Source organism: Leptonychotes weddellii, chromosome 5, assembly GCF_054177405.1.
Source record: "Leptonychotes weddellii isolate Sample4059 chromosome 5, ASM5417740v2, whole genome shotgun sequence".
NCBI lineage: Eukaryota > Metazoa > Chordata > Mammalia > Carnivora > Phocidae > Leptonychotes > Leptonychotes weddellii.
The window spans coordinates 97,277,336-97,291,928 of record NC_138373.1 but is presented as its reverse complement, the minus strand read 5'-3'; the positions used below and the strand labels follow the sequence as shown (position 1 = coordinate 97,291,928).

Genomic DNA, 14,593 nt, shown 5'->3' with positions numbered 1-14,593 from the left:
AGACTTAACCAGAGGGATGTCGGAAAAAATATTTGGGTCTAGTTTTTAGTGGAAGCTAAGGCCTTTCAAATTACACTAATTTTGCGAATTAACCTTATTAATCAAAGTATGGTTAACACAGTGCTTATAGTTAACATAGTCACAAATGTATAAAGTTGAAGGAGTTATTTTGTGTTTAATAAGTTTTATTGGAGATAAATCTTGATTTCATATTTTTGAAGTTATTTTAATTAAAATTAAGTACTCAGACAAGTATAATATGTCTGCTTTGCTTGGGAAAGTGAAGAGAACACCTTGTTTTCTAAACAATTGAACTTCAGTACCCGAGGTAAAGAGCCTCCTTACAAGGAGCTCCCTCTTTGTTCAGTTACTCTTTTAGAGAGGAGGTTCTGAAACTTTAACATGCATTAAAAGTCACCAAAAGGGCTTGTTAAACAGATTTCTGAGCCCTATTCTCAGAGTTTCTGATTTAGAAGGTTTGGGGCAGGGCTTTCAGAAATTCCCAGGTGGTGCTTTTTCTACTTGGTCTGGGGACCACATTTTGAAAATCACTGTTTTAGCAGATATATTCAATTCCTAGGCCTGGATGGAACTTATGAAATCTTATTCTACAAGTTTGGCTGACCAGGTCTAATTGGCCTATATCCTACATGAAGGACGGGAAGTATTTCCCATGGTCTTGTTTTATAGATACAGCAAAGTTGTTTTTTTTTTCCTGGTTAAACACATTGTTTTATTTATTTTTAAGTTTTTATTTTAATCACCCAGTACTCATCATGACAAGTGCTCTCCTTAATCCCCATCATCTATTTCACCCATCCCCCACCAACCTCCCCTCTGGTAACCAGCAGTTTGTTCTCTATAGTTAAGAGTGTTTCTTCGTTTGTCTCTCTCTTCCCCACCGCCTTTGTTCATTTATTTCTTAAATTACACATATGAGTGAAATCATATGGTATGTGACTTTCTCTGACTGGCTTATTTCACTTAGCATTACTCTAACACCATCCATGTCACTGCAAATGGCAAGATTTCATTCTTTTTTGTGGCTGAGTAATATTCCATTGTATGTCTATGCAACCTCTTCTTTATCCATTCATCAGTCCATCAATGGACACTTGTGTTGCTTCCATATCTTGGCTATTGTAAATAATGCAGCTATAAATGTGGGGGTGTATGTATCCCTTTGAATTATTTTTCTATTCTTTGGGTAAATACCCAGTAGTGAGATTGCTGGATCATAGGGTAGTTTTATTCTTAACTCTTTGAGGAAACTCCATACTGTTTTCCATAGTGGCTACTCCAACAGTGCAAGAGGGTTGCTTTTTCTCCACATCCTTGCCAACACCTGTTGTTTCTTGTGTTGTTGACTTTAGCTAATCTGACAGGTATGAGGTGATATCTCATTGTAGTTTTGATTTGCATTTCCCTGATGATAAGTGATGGTGAACATTTTTCATCTTTTCATGTGTCTGTTGGCCAGCTGGCTGTTATCGTCATCATCGTCGTCGTCGTCTTTTCTTTTCTTTTTGTTTGATAGACTCCACAGAGCTTGAACTCATGACCCTGAGACCAAGACCAGGAGCTGAGATCAAGAGTTGGTTGCTTAACTGACTGAGCAACCCAGGCACACATCTGTTTGTCTTCTTTGGAGAAATGTCTGTTTGTGTGTCTTCTGCACATTGATAAATTGGATTATTTGTTTTCTAGGTGTTGAGTTGTATCAGTTCTTTATATATTTCGGATACTAAACCTTTATCAGATACGTCATTTGCAAATATCTTCTCCCATTCAATGGGTTGCCTTTTAGTTTTGTTGATTGTTTTCTTTGCTGTGCAGAAGCTTTTCATTCTAATGTGGTGCCAGTAGTTTATTTTTGCTTTTGTTTCCCTTACCTCAGGGGACCTCTCTAGAAAAAAAGTTGCTACAGTTGATGTCAGAGAAATTATCGCCTATGCTCTTTCCTAGGATTTTTATGGTGTCAGGTCTCACATTTAGGTTTTTCATCCATTTTGAATTTATTTTTGTATATGGTGTAAGAAAGTGGTCCAGTTTCATTCTTTTGCATGTAGCTCTCCAGTTTTCCCAACACTACTTGTTGAAGAGACTGTCTTTTCCCCATTGGATATTCTTTCCTGCTTTTTTGAAGATTAATTGACCATATAATTGTGGGTTCATTTCTGGGTTTTCTATTCCATTCCATTGACGTACATTTCTATTTTTGTGTCAGTTCCATACTGTTTTGATTCCTACAGCTTTGTAATATAACTTGAAGTCTGGAATTGTGATGCCTCCAGTTTTTTGTTTTGTTTTGTTTTTTTTAAGATTGCTTTGGCTATTCAGGGTCTTTTGTGGTTCCATACAAATTTTAGGATTAGTTCTGTGAAAAATGCTGTTGATATTTTGATAGGGATTTCATTAAATGTGCAGATTGCTTTGGGTAGAATAGACATTTTAACAATGTTTGTTCTTATAATCCATGAGCACAGATTGTCTTTCCATTTCATGTCATCTTCAGTTTCTTTCATCAGTGTTTTATAGTTTTCAGAATACAGGTCTTTCACCTCTTTGGTTAGGTTTATTCATAGGTATCTTATTATTTTTAGTGCAATTGTAAATGGGATTGTTTTCTTAATTTCTCTTTCTACTGCTTCATTATTGGTGTATAGGGATGCCACAGATTTCTGTGCGTTGATTTTGTATCCTGTGACTTTAATGAATCTGTTTATGAGTTCTAGCAAGTTTTTGGTGGAGTCTTTCAGGTTTTCTATATATATTATCATGTCACCTGCAAAGAATGAAAGTTTTACTTCTTCCTTACCAGTTTGGATGCCTTTTTTTTCTTTTTGTTGTTTGATTGCTGTCGCTAGGACTTCCAGTACTATGTTGAGTAAAAGTGGTAAGAGTGGACATCCTTGTCTCATTCCTGACCTTAGGGGAAAGGCTGTCAGTTCTTTCCCATTAAGAATGATGTTAGCTGTGGGTTTTTCATATATGGCCTTTTTTATGTTGAAGTATGTTCCCTCTAAACCTACTTTGTTGAGGATTTTTATCATGAATGGATGTTGTACTTTGTCAAATGCTTTTTCTGTGTCTCTTGAAATGATCATATGGTTCATATCCATTTTCTTATTGATGTGATGTATTACTTTGATTGGTTTGTGAATATTGAACCATGCTTGCAACTCACGAATAAATCCCACTTGATTGTGGTGAATGATGTTTTTTTAATGAATGTTTTTGGATTTGGTTTGCTAGGATATTGTTGAGGATTTTGGCACCTATGTTCATCAGAAATATTGGCCTTATATAGGAAAGCTTTTAGGATGAAAGCAGCAGCCCAAATTTGCACAGATTGCATGTGGCATAGAAACAGGATTGTACTGTGTAGGGACTCTGTGGTATAAATGAAGAGATTAGACCTTGAATCTATGTGGGTTTCATTTTATATTATGACTTCAGTTCATATAAAGATTTATGAACTTTTAAATCTCTTTAAGGCTTAGTTTCTGGGGCGCCTTGGTGGCTCAGTCGGTTGAACGGCTGCCTTGGGCTCAGGTTGTGATCCTGGGATCCTGGGATCCCTGCTCAGCAGGGAGCCTGATTCTCCGTCCCCCTCTGTCTGCCGCTCTGCCTACATGTGCTCTTTGTCTCTCTGTCAAATAAATAAATAAAATCTTTAAAAAAATAAAAGACTTAGTTTCCACAAATGTAAAGCTGGAAAAAAATAATACCACGGGCAAATTACTTAGCAATTTGTAACTTTTGGTTGTACTTTAAAAAATGGGGTAATAGTAAAGCCTAATTCACAATGATATTCTAATGATTAAATGAAATAATTAATGAAAATTTTAATATATAATAGTTATTCAAATGTTGGTGTCTTCTCTCCTGAAAATTTCTGTCTGGTATGTGACTTGCCTTATATGAAAGAGCTGCTAGTACAGCTCTTGACACATGAGGCATGCAGTAAATGGTAACAGATAAATCTATTGTGAAGGAAAAACAAAAGTAGCTTTAAATGTGGAAGGGAGAATTACTGGTAAGTTATTTAAGCAGTTACAGGTTTTATACTACTTGAAATTCTAACAGTATTAATTTGAATTACTGAACTAAAAATTGTGGAAACTTTTTATGTATTAGTTTAAATTAGTTTTACAAAAACTATGAATAATTGGAGGGATTTATTAAGGGGAGGAATTGATGGTTCACCAGAGAATCGTATGGAGATATTGGGATATCTACAAGTCCAAGAACAAAGAAAAAGTCCAAGGTAAAGTATGCCTAGCCCAGATTTTGCACAGGCCAACCTTTTGTAAGAACAAAAATAACTCATATAAAAAAAAATTCTTAATAAATAGGCCTATCTAAAAAGTAGCCATTGCCCCAAGGTGTCAAGATTATTTTAATACAGCAAGAGATATGAAACAAAACATGTAATAATGATGATGAGAACAGACATGCAGACAATGAAAATTTTTTAAATTAAATTTGTTATACATTATCTTGGTAGTAAAAAAATAAAAATGAATATCCTAGTGTAAACAAAACTATTATACCTCTCAGTTTGTACCGTTTCAGTGTTTTAAATGTTAAATGCAAATAAAAACCCTTAAGTGGTCACATAGAAAATAAAAAAATAAAAAGAACACTTAAAAAAACTTTTTCTTTTTATTGTTATAAAATATACATAACAGAATTTACCATTTTAACCACTCTTAAATGTACAGCTCAGGGGCATTAAGTATGTTCCCATTGTTGTACATCCATTACCATCATCCATCTCCAGAACTTTTTTATCTTCCCAAACTGAAACTGTATACCCATTAAATAATAACTCTCGCCTTTCCCCTCTCCCCCCAGCCATGGCAGCCACCATCCTGCTTTCTGTCTCTATAAATTTGACTACTCTAGTTATCTCATGTAAGTGGAATCATAAAATATTTGCCAATTTGTGATTGGCACCTATCACTTAACTGAAAATCTTTAAGATTCATCTATATTATACATGTCTTAGAATTTCCTTCCTTTAAAGGCTGAATAATATTGTATGTATGTATACCTCTTTTTTTTATTCACTCATCTACCAATGGACATGGGTTGTTTCTAACTTTTGGCTGTTGTGAATAATGCTGCCATGAACGTGGCTGTAAAAATACCTGTTCAACTCCCTGTTTTCAGTTCTGTGGGTATATACCCAGAAGTGAAATTGCTGGGTCATATGGTAACATATATTTAATTTTTTGAGACAGCACCATAACCATTTTCCTAGAATACTTTTTTGCAGGAGAAATTATATGAAAGATTTAAGCATCCAATGAAATTTTTATTTTAAGAATTCCATTTTCTAGCTCTAGAAGTTTCATTAGGTTCTTTCTTAGGTCTTCAACTTATATTCATTTTTTCCTATAATCTTTGAGCCTGTTTTTAATAGATATTTAAGAAATATTTGTCTGCTAATTCTATCACTCATTCCCGGATGTGTTTCTAGTGAATGACTTTTATTTGGGTTATTGGTCATATTTTCCTGCTTCTTTGCATGTTTAGTAATATTTTGGGGGGGGTCAAACTTTGTGAATGTTACCTTGTTGAGAGTTTGGATTATATTATCTCCATTTAAAGAGTGTTGAACTTTGTTTTAACAGGAAGGAAGTAATTTGTAGATCTATTTGAGGCTTCATTTTGAATTTTATTAAGGGAGGGCCAGAGTAGGCTTTACTCTAGAGGTGTCATATAGTTCTACTATTACAGTATGATCCTTCTGTGGTTTCTCCTGCATGTCCTTGATATTTAATTAGATCTCTCCTCCAGTTTTCTCCCAGTTTAAATAAAGAGTGTATAGCACTTGTCCTATGTGTGTTTGAACATTGTAAGGTGTGTGAAAAGCAGAGTTGTCTCTTCGTGTTGCAGTCCTTCTTAGCCTTCATATTAAGAGAAATTGTATTTGAGGATTCTAATTTGATATGTACTCAAGCAGCCTTGTCTATATCTAGACCTGATTTAGATGAAAAATGTTAGAATTTGAGCTGTTTTTATGGTGTGAGTTTTGGGGGCCTCAGGAAGGAATGAGTGTATTTTGAATTTGGGGTGTATGTAGTGGGACTAATAGTCTTAGAGCCAGAAGATGGATACTTGTTCTCAACCCCAAGAAGATTCTCGGTGCTCTTCTCCTGGTGTTCACACAAATGCCTTTTGTGGCCAGTAGAATATGGCAGAAGTGATGGTGTATGAGTTCTAAGGCTAGATCATAAAAAGTGTTCTACTTTTTGCCTGTTTCTTGGATTGCTCATTGTGAGGGTATCTAGGCATCACACTGGAGAATTGAGGCCTCTAGCCAGTAACCAGCACCAATTTGTCAGCCATGGGAGGGAGTCCCCTTGGAAATAGATCCTCCAGCTCCTGTCAGGCTTTTTAATAACTATAGCCCCAGCCACATCTAACTGCAACCTCAAGGGAGAGCCTGAGCTCAAACCACCAAACCACAGTGCTCTTGAATTCCTGACCCACAGGTACTATGAGAGATAAGTGAACATTGTAAGCCACTAAGGTTTGGGGTGACTTGTTACGCAATATTATATAAATAGTATATAGTAATTAATCCTAGGCATGTGCAGATCACTAATAAGCAAATACCTCAAGAGATCACCTATGTAGATTTCTGGAACTCTCTGTGCATACACAGCTTCCTCTTATCTAGAACTCTGCCTTGTGAGTTCCAGCCTACTCAGCCTTCCTGAACTCTAACCTCTAACCCTTTTAATTCAGCATAACCGCTTTGTTCTACCTGGATTCCTCTAGAAAGTATCTATCTCTAGGCAAAAAAACCACAGTATTTTAGGCTCACTTCTTTTGTTTTCCTTTTCTTTTTGAATCACAGTTCTGTGCTGCCTGTTTCTCTAGTGTCTGAAAACAGGTATTTCCTATGTTTTGTCTAGCTTTCTATCTGTTTATCATGGAAGATCATATCTAGTACCAATTATTCTAACATGGCTAGAAGTGGAAATTGAATTTTAAAATTTAGCATAGTTGATTTTCTTTTTAAGCACTTCACTTTTTCCAAGTCATCAAGAAAATGTTATAAATCTTATAAATTAAAAGTATAAATTTGGTGGCCTTTAAGTTTTCCTTGTGTTCCCATATTATTTACTAACTTAGTGAGATTTCAATGTAAAAAGACAAATATAAATCAGTTAGACATTTATAATTAGAATTAGGTACATCTCATTCTCTTAAACATTCCAAGTATATAAGATAGAGATTCATTAACACAAATACTGAAATCATGGATTTGATTCTCCTAAATACTCGTATTTAAGTTCTAAATCATCACAAATGAAAAAAAATGCTTATGCACTAAGGCTGACCAGCAACAAATGATATAATTTCAGACAATCTGGAGGTTCCTTCCTACATGGCTGAGCTTGCTTAACAACTAGTGAGTGACATGCCCAGATTGTCAGCGACAGATTTGACATATCAAATTCCACTTATCAAACACATGAACTTTACAACTTTTATGGATTGGTTTCTTGGCCACCTTCTATGTAGAACAGTTTCCTGGTCTACTTTGAAAAGTTTGTAACACCTAGCCAGCCCACTGCAACAGTTGACCAAATTTTGCATTTCTTTTACTCTTAAGATATCTTAGTGACTCCTGTCTAGTTCCACAGATTTGATATATTTGAGGGACTACCTATATTTTTTCATGTTATTCTTAATTGACTCTCAAAAGTTTTGGTTCTAGGACACCTGAAGAGTATAGCTCTTATAAGTTATTGTAGACCCCAAACAACTTTTATTTGTGTGGTTATTACCTATTGATATCTAACCTATTAAAACAGAGAAATTGTTGAACCACCATGTTGTATATGTGAAACTAAGGTAATATTGTGTGTCAGCTATACTTCAATTACAAAAACCCCAGAAAATCCAAAAATATGAATTTGTTTAAAGTAACCTATTACTATTAACATGAAAACAATTTTTAATGAAAAATAACCATATTTTTCAACTAAAAATTAGTAACAAGAGGCATTGTTTTATAGTTCTGCAAATCTTTCTAATATCTGACTTAATAAAAGTCAGCTTGATTCTCATATCTGTTCTTGCATTCAATCTTTTGGAATTTCTTGTTTTGATCGAATCAAAGGAACAAAACTCAGCTTCACACAGGTATATAGTTGGAAAAGGGAGAACATTATAGGCCCCATAAAATAATAGAGTCCCACAAATCCTACAAATATTGAAATATTTGATATTTTGATCTTATTGCTTTGGCTGTTTGCCATACTTCTTTTCATTCTTTAAACCCCCAGAACAGCAACATTTCCTCAGATTCTTTTCAGCCTCCTAAGACTGAATGCTTCCAAGGCAGGGACCATTTTTGTTTTATTGACCATTATATCCTTAGCCTAGCACATCTTCTGAAATCATTTTATTTAAACTTTGTAATTAAATCCTATCATGACAAAAGCTGATATTTTGAGGTTGTAATTTCTCTACATTTTAAATATGGGCTTTTAATTTCATTTTATTTGAAACAAGAGATATAAACAGCTGTCCTGGAATCAGAGTTTTATATTAGAATCTATTTGGTTAAGATACCCTGAAAGTGTAAAGAACAAATTGTGATTTAGCACACAGAATTAGCTTGTATGATTCTCTCCTTTCTTGTACCTCTTTTATCAGTTCTTTAAGAATAACAGAGGTCATAATACATTTAACTTATCACTGCTGCAATAGAAAATTTCGAGAAATCTGGGGAGCTGTATGGATAGTACAAAAATAACAGCCTTAGTGGTAAAAATAAATCTAGAAAGTAATGGATAGTGCTTGAATGTTCTTCAGAAATTATAGCTGTTTGTTTATACTTTAACAATTCTTAAACATAGTAAAAAATATTTTTCTTGTAAAAATTCAAACATTGAAAATATACAACATTGCATTATAGATTTTAACACTTTTCACATAAATTATATGCACTGTGTGTATTTTTGAAACCTGCTGTTATCATGTTTCTAGAGGTTATTCATATGAAGATATAAATATATAGATCTTCCCCAATCTTTTTTTTTTTTTTTAAAGATTTTATTTATTTATTTGAGAGAGAGAGAATGAGAGACAGAGAGCACGAGAGGGAAGAGGGTCAGCGGGAGAAGCAGACCCCCGCTGAGCAGGGAGCCCGATGTGGGACTCGATCCTGGGACTCCAGGATCATGACCTGAGCCGAAGGCAGTCGCTTAACCAACTGAGCCACCCAGGCGCCCGATCTTCCCCAATCTTTTAAACAACTGTATGATATTCTAAAATGTGGTTATTATAAGCACTTGTTTAGCTATTTTATATATTCATAGATGGATAGATAGATACATATATACATTTCACATCCTTCTACTTCCTGAATCAACGTTTATGTTTAACGTTCATTTTTCTTAGAGTATTCACTATTCGGGGAGACCCTTGTAGCTGCGGATGACAATTATAGCAGTTGAACAAAATATAAATTATTCTGCAAAAAACCCTGAATTTCCTTTTCATGATTAGAGGGAAAAGGGCAGTAGTTTGATGTATCTTATATGTAAACATTGTGAACTGTGGGTTGCGGTATTTTGTTATTATCAGTGCTGGCTGGTTTATAGGCCAGCATATTGGGGAACTTCTTTGGTGGTAGTTGTTACTGGGCTTGTTCCTTCTCCCTACCTTCCCAATCTCACTCCCACCCTGTCATCTAGTAGACATTTTAAGCATCTACCACAAAGCAAGTGCCGTTTTATCTGTTGGTTTGCTGGCTTGGAGCTCCCAATTTATGGGGTGGGCAAACATAAAGAGAGAAATTATAATGCATAGTGGCAAGTGTCATGATATTGATAATGACAACTTGTGGAGACATGCAATTTTGTGTAATCAGCACCTTGTGGAGTTTATGTATTCATTCAACAATTATTTGAATAGTTAGTGTGTGTTAGACTGTGGGTATAACAGTTGAGAAAACAAACATGATCCCTGCTTTAGGAGCATTCAGTCTTGGGAACCTGGGAAGAACTTAAGGGAGAACTGCTGCTACTGTTGGATCATGAAGAATAAATACAAGTGTGGCAAGTAAAATGGAAGGAACACATTTTAAACAGAGGATTCAAATGTGAGAAACTACAAAGCTGTGGAAGGCTCTAGTCCATCCACGGATTCTGAGGCATTCTCTGTGTCATACAGGATATACGTGCGGAGACTGAAAAGTGAGACTGGGGTCAGATATAAATGCCAAAGTAAGAGATTTAGATGTTTTTTCTATAAGCCTTTCGTGAGCCAATTAGCATTTTTCAAATGACTGCTGAAATCTAAGACACTGATTTTATATCTTGTTAAAAAATACTTATATTAAAAATTTGATTCATTATATTAATCTATTAGTCTACTAAGAATGTAGTTGATGTATCATAGCTGTGTGTGTGTGTGTGTGTGTGTGTAATCTGGGATTTTTGTTTGTTTGTTTCAGCTTTTACCCTACGAAAAGAAAATCTGGAAATGTTTGAAGCACTTGGTTTTTTAGCTATCAAACTTGGTGTGATTCCTTCAGATTTTAGTTATGCAGGCCTAAAAGACAAGAAAGCCATCACCTATCAAGCAATGGTTGTTAGAAAAGTGACTCCAGAGAGGTAATAAAACATTACTTTATAAGATAGAACTTTACTTTCTTATTGCATCAAATAAATAAATGTGAGATTAAAAACTTAGAACACTAGGAGCATATTAACCTCCCTATCAATAGTAATTAATTGATTAAAAGCTTATTGAGCAGCACATCCTGCCTTAATAATCTGATTATCTTCTAAATAGTGTTATGTCTTCAATTTACACTGAAAATGTAGGTAGTTTTAAGGCAAACTTTGAGAAGTGGCAGATTTTAAATGATTGAATTATTTCAGGTCATAAAGTAACTCTGTTAATATAATCCTATAGTAATGGGTTTTTTAGTGCACATTTGTTGAAATAGCATTACCTTTTGAATTCCAAAAAAATTTTTAGTGTTCTGATATAAGTGGTTGTCTGGCAACTGTCATTTAAACCTTATATTAATTTTTAAATGTAAGATTTAATGAGTCTATATGATTTATCATTTATAGGTTGAAAAATATTGAAAAAGAAATCGAAAAGAAAAGAATGAATGTGTTTAATATTCGATCTGTAGATGATTCCCTTAGACTCGGTCAGCTCAAGGGAAATCACTTTGATATTACCATCAGAAATTTAAGAAACCAAATAAATGATTCTTCAAACCTGAGAGAGAGAATTTTGGAGGCAATAGAAAATGTTAAGGTAAGAAAACTTAATTTTAAAATAGTGTTACAGGAAAATCTTTATAGGCCTTCTCTTTACGCTGAGGCAAGAAGGGAAACTTCTTTTTCTTTTGTACCTTTTCTTTTTATGTGCATATGTCATTATTTAAAAAAATGATAATTAGGACAATTTCTTTTATTTTTAATTTTCTTAGTACATTTTTTTGTATTAAAAAAAAACTTTAATGTAATTTTAAAAATATATAGAGTTACCCGGAGTGGGGGGGGGCTATCTGCATCAGAAGAGAGGTGTTTTTTGTTGTTGTTTGTATGTTTGTTTTTTTAGCACATGCCATATAGAATAGTATTTTAGGCAAAGGGATTAATTTTGGAAATTTTGTTCAGTAATTTTTTCAGGAAATCTTTGGTAAATAGTTACATTACTTATCAGAATTATGCATAATCTTTTTTTTCTTTTCAATCTAATTGTGAATTTTTTTCAATGTATACAAATGGTAAATCATACACATTTTATTCTGTCTTACAATAAATACTATTTAACATAAATATATAAGTGATATTTTCCAGGCATCTAAATATGCCATAGCCTTCAGTCTGATCATCTAGACTGTGGGTTAGCAAGCTTTTTCTGTAAAGAGCCAGATAATAAATATTTTTGGCTTTGTAGGCATATGGTTTCTGTTGAAGCCACTCTACTGCCCTTGTGTGGAAGCAGCCATAGACCATATATAAATGAATGAGCATGATTGTGTTCCAGTAAAACTTTATTTACAAAAATAAGTGTTGGCCACATTTGACTTGTGGGCCATTAGTAATTTGACAACCCCTGATCTAGACCAGTAATCCTCAACCTGGGATGCTTCTAGGCAATCTCAGTAGTCAATCCCTACCCCCGAACCAATTAAATAAGAACATTTGGGAATGCAGCTTTTGTTATTAGTATTTTTTTTAAAACTCCCTAAGTGATTTTACTCTACAGCTAACACTGAGAAACAGTCATCTAAGATTCTGACCACAAAGACCTTTTTACACAATTTTATTCCTCTCCAAAGGAAAATAAACAAGCAAAACTGGTTTTTAATCACTATTATGCCTTATAGTCAGGAAAATGACTTCCAACTACAGATTTTCTAAATTCACATTTGTCTGTGTATAGACACTCTTTGATTGTATATTCTTTTTTTTTTTTTTAAGATTTTATTTATTTGACAGAGAGAGACACAGCAAGAGAGGGAACACAAGCAGGGGGAGTGAGAGAAGGAGAAGCAGGCCCCCCGCTGAGCAGGAAGCCCGATGTGGAGCTCGATCCCAGGACCCTGGGATCGCGACCTGAGCTAAAGGCAGATGCTTAACGACTGAGCCACCCAGGCGCCCCTGATTGTATATTCTTTATATGGTGGTTTTTTCCCTTTTTTCCTAGACCTATCTAAAATTCTTTTTTCCCCCCTCAAAAAACTGTTATTAAAATGATATCCTTTTAAAAAGGGAGAGAGTTTCTCTGAACTCTCATAGCATTTATTGCCTATCTTTCATTCAGAATTTATGAATATACAACTGCCCATTATAAAATCCCCATTAGGAATGATTCTAACTTTAGCCAACTTTCCTTTAATTCTGAAAATAAGAAGTCTTTGAAGTTTTATTTTAGAGGGTTCTAACTTTGACTTCTAGAAACCTTTTGTTATAGCCAACTCTAAGTAATTTGAAGGGGTACTTAAAGTTCTTCTGGTTATTCTAGGATATTATTTGATATTATTTTTCCAAATTTGAAATAATAATTGTTATGAGAGATACTCATAAAGTGAGCATGAAAGACTCTTATCTTTCAAGAAACCATCTGGACCTGGTGTTTTCTTTGTGAGAGCATGTTTATCCACTGACCGATGTCTTTAAGGTTGCAGAGTAATTTACAATTTTCTATTCCTGGGGAAGTGGTGCCATGTCATTGTTTTGGCCCAGGCCCTCAGAAACTAAGGTAACTAAAAAATGAATTGTTATACATAAAGGAACCAAGACTTGCTGGGTTTGAAGTAAATTTATTTCTTACTCTCAGCATCTCCAGACAGCGGAAGCATCTCAAAGTCAGAAAGAGCTTCAGGGCAAAGATCAGATCCAGTCCTAGGTGAACCGTTCATCCCAGCACTGGTTTAGCACTGCAAGTCCTGCATCCCACCATACCCTTGAGTAATGTGAATGGAAAGCTGACATAATCTTAAAGCTTTTTCGTTGGTCTTATTTTCTTTTAATTGTTTGGTTTTCTCCTTTCTGTTCTTTAACTGTATAGAATTTCCCAGACCATTTGGCCCTTATGTGTGTATTGCGGATTACAGTATTCTTTTCTTAAAATAAATACAAAGAGAAAGACTTGATTACGTATTCTGACACAGTAATTATATTTATTTATTGTAGTCACTGTGGGCCTATGACAAAAAACCATAGGCTCGGTGACTTTTAAATAACAGAAATTTATTTCTTAGAGTGCTGGAGGCTGGAAGCCTGAGATCAGGGTGCCAGCCTTATCTTCTTGTTGTATTCTCACATGGTGGAAAGAGAGTGAGCTAGCTCCATGATCTTTTCTTTTTTTTTAGATTTTATTTATTTATTTGCCAGAGAGATAGAGAGCACAAGTAGGCAGAGAGGCAGGCAGAGGGAGAGGGAGAAGCAGGCTCCCCGCTGAGCAGGGAGTCTGATGCAGCACTCGATCCCAGGACCCTGGGATCATGACCTGAGCCAAAGGCAGCTGCTCAACCGACTGAGCCACCCAGGCGCCCCTCCATGCTCTTTTCTTATAAGGAAACTAATTCCATCCTTGAGACCTCTACCCTCATAACCTAATTACCTCCCAATGTCCTCACCTCCAAATACCATCACACTGGAGGTTAAGATTTCAACATATGAATTTTGGTGGGAACACAGGCATGCAGTCCATAACAATATACTTTTTTTAAGAAAGATTTTATTTATTTATTTGAGATAGAAAGCATGAGAGAGAGCACAAGCAGGGGGAGGGGGAGAGGGAAAAGCAGACTCCCTGCTGAGCAGGGAGCCAGATGCGGGACTCGATCCCAGGACCCTGGGATCATGACCTGAGCCAAAGGCAGATGCTTAACCGACTGAGCCACCCAGGTGCCTCACAATATACTTCTAATTAATTGATTTTCTTGTATTCATAGAATAAAGGGTTTGTAAATTACTACGGACCGCAGAGATTTGGGATGGGAAGGAAAGTTCACACCGACCAGATTGGATTGGCTTTGCTGAAGAGTGAAATGGTATGGATTTAAAAAAACTATGATCTGATT

General features: G+C 35.1%; 1 protein-coding gene across 3 annotated transcripts in view; it reads left to right on the top strand.

Moving 5' to 3' along the window:
• Nucleotides 1-14,593, top strand: part of PUS7L (pseudouridine synthase 7 like) — an 18,958-nt gene extending 4,365 nt beyond the window's left edge. For all 3 annotated transcript variants that reach the window (XM_081821528.1, XM_081821526.1, XM_081821527.1), the window contains exons 3-5: nucleotides 10,490-10,649; nucleotides 11,118-11,310; nucleotides 14,465-14,593. In XM_081821528.1, coding sequence (XP_081677654.1) covers nucleotides 10,490-10,649; nucleotides 11,118-11,310; nucleotides 14,465-14,575 — 464 coding nt within the window. In that variant the 3' untranslated portion in view covers nucleotides 14,576-14,593. The remainder of the gene's footprint in view (nucleotides 1-10,489; nucleotides 10,650-11,117; nucleotides 11,311-14,464) is intronic.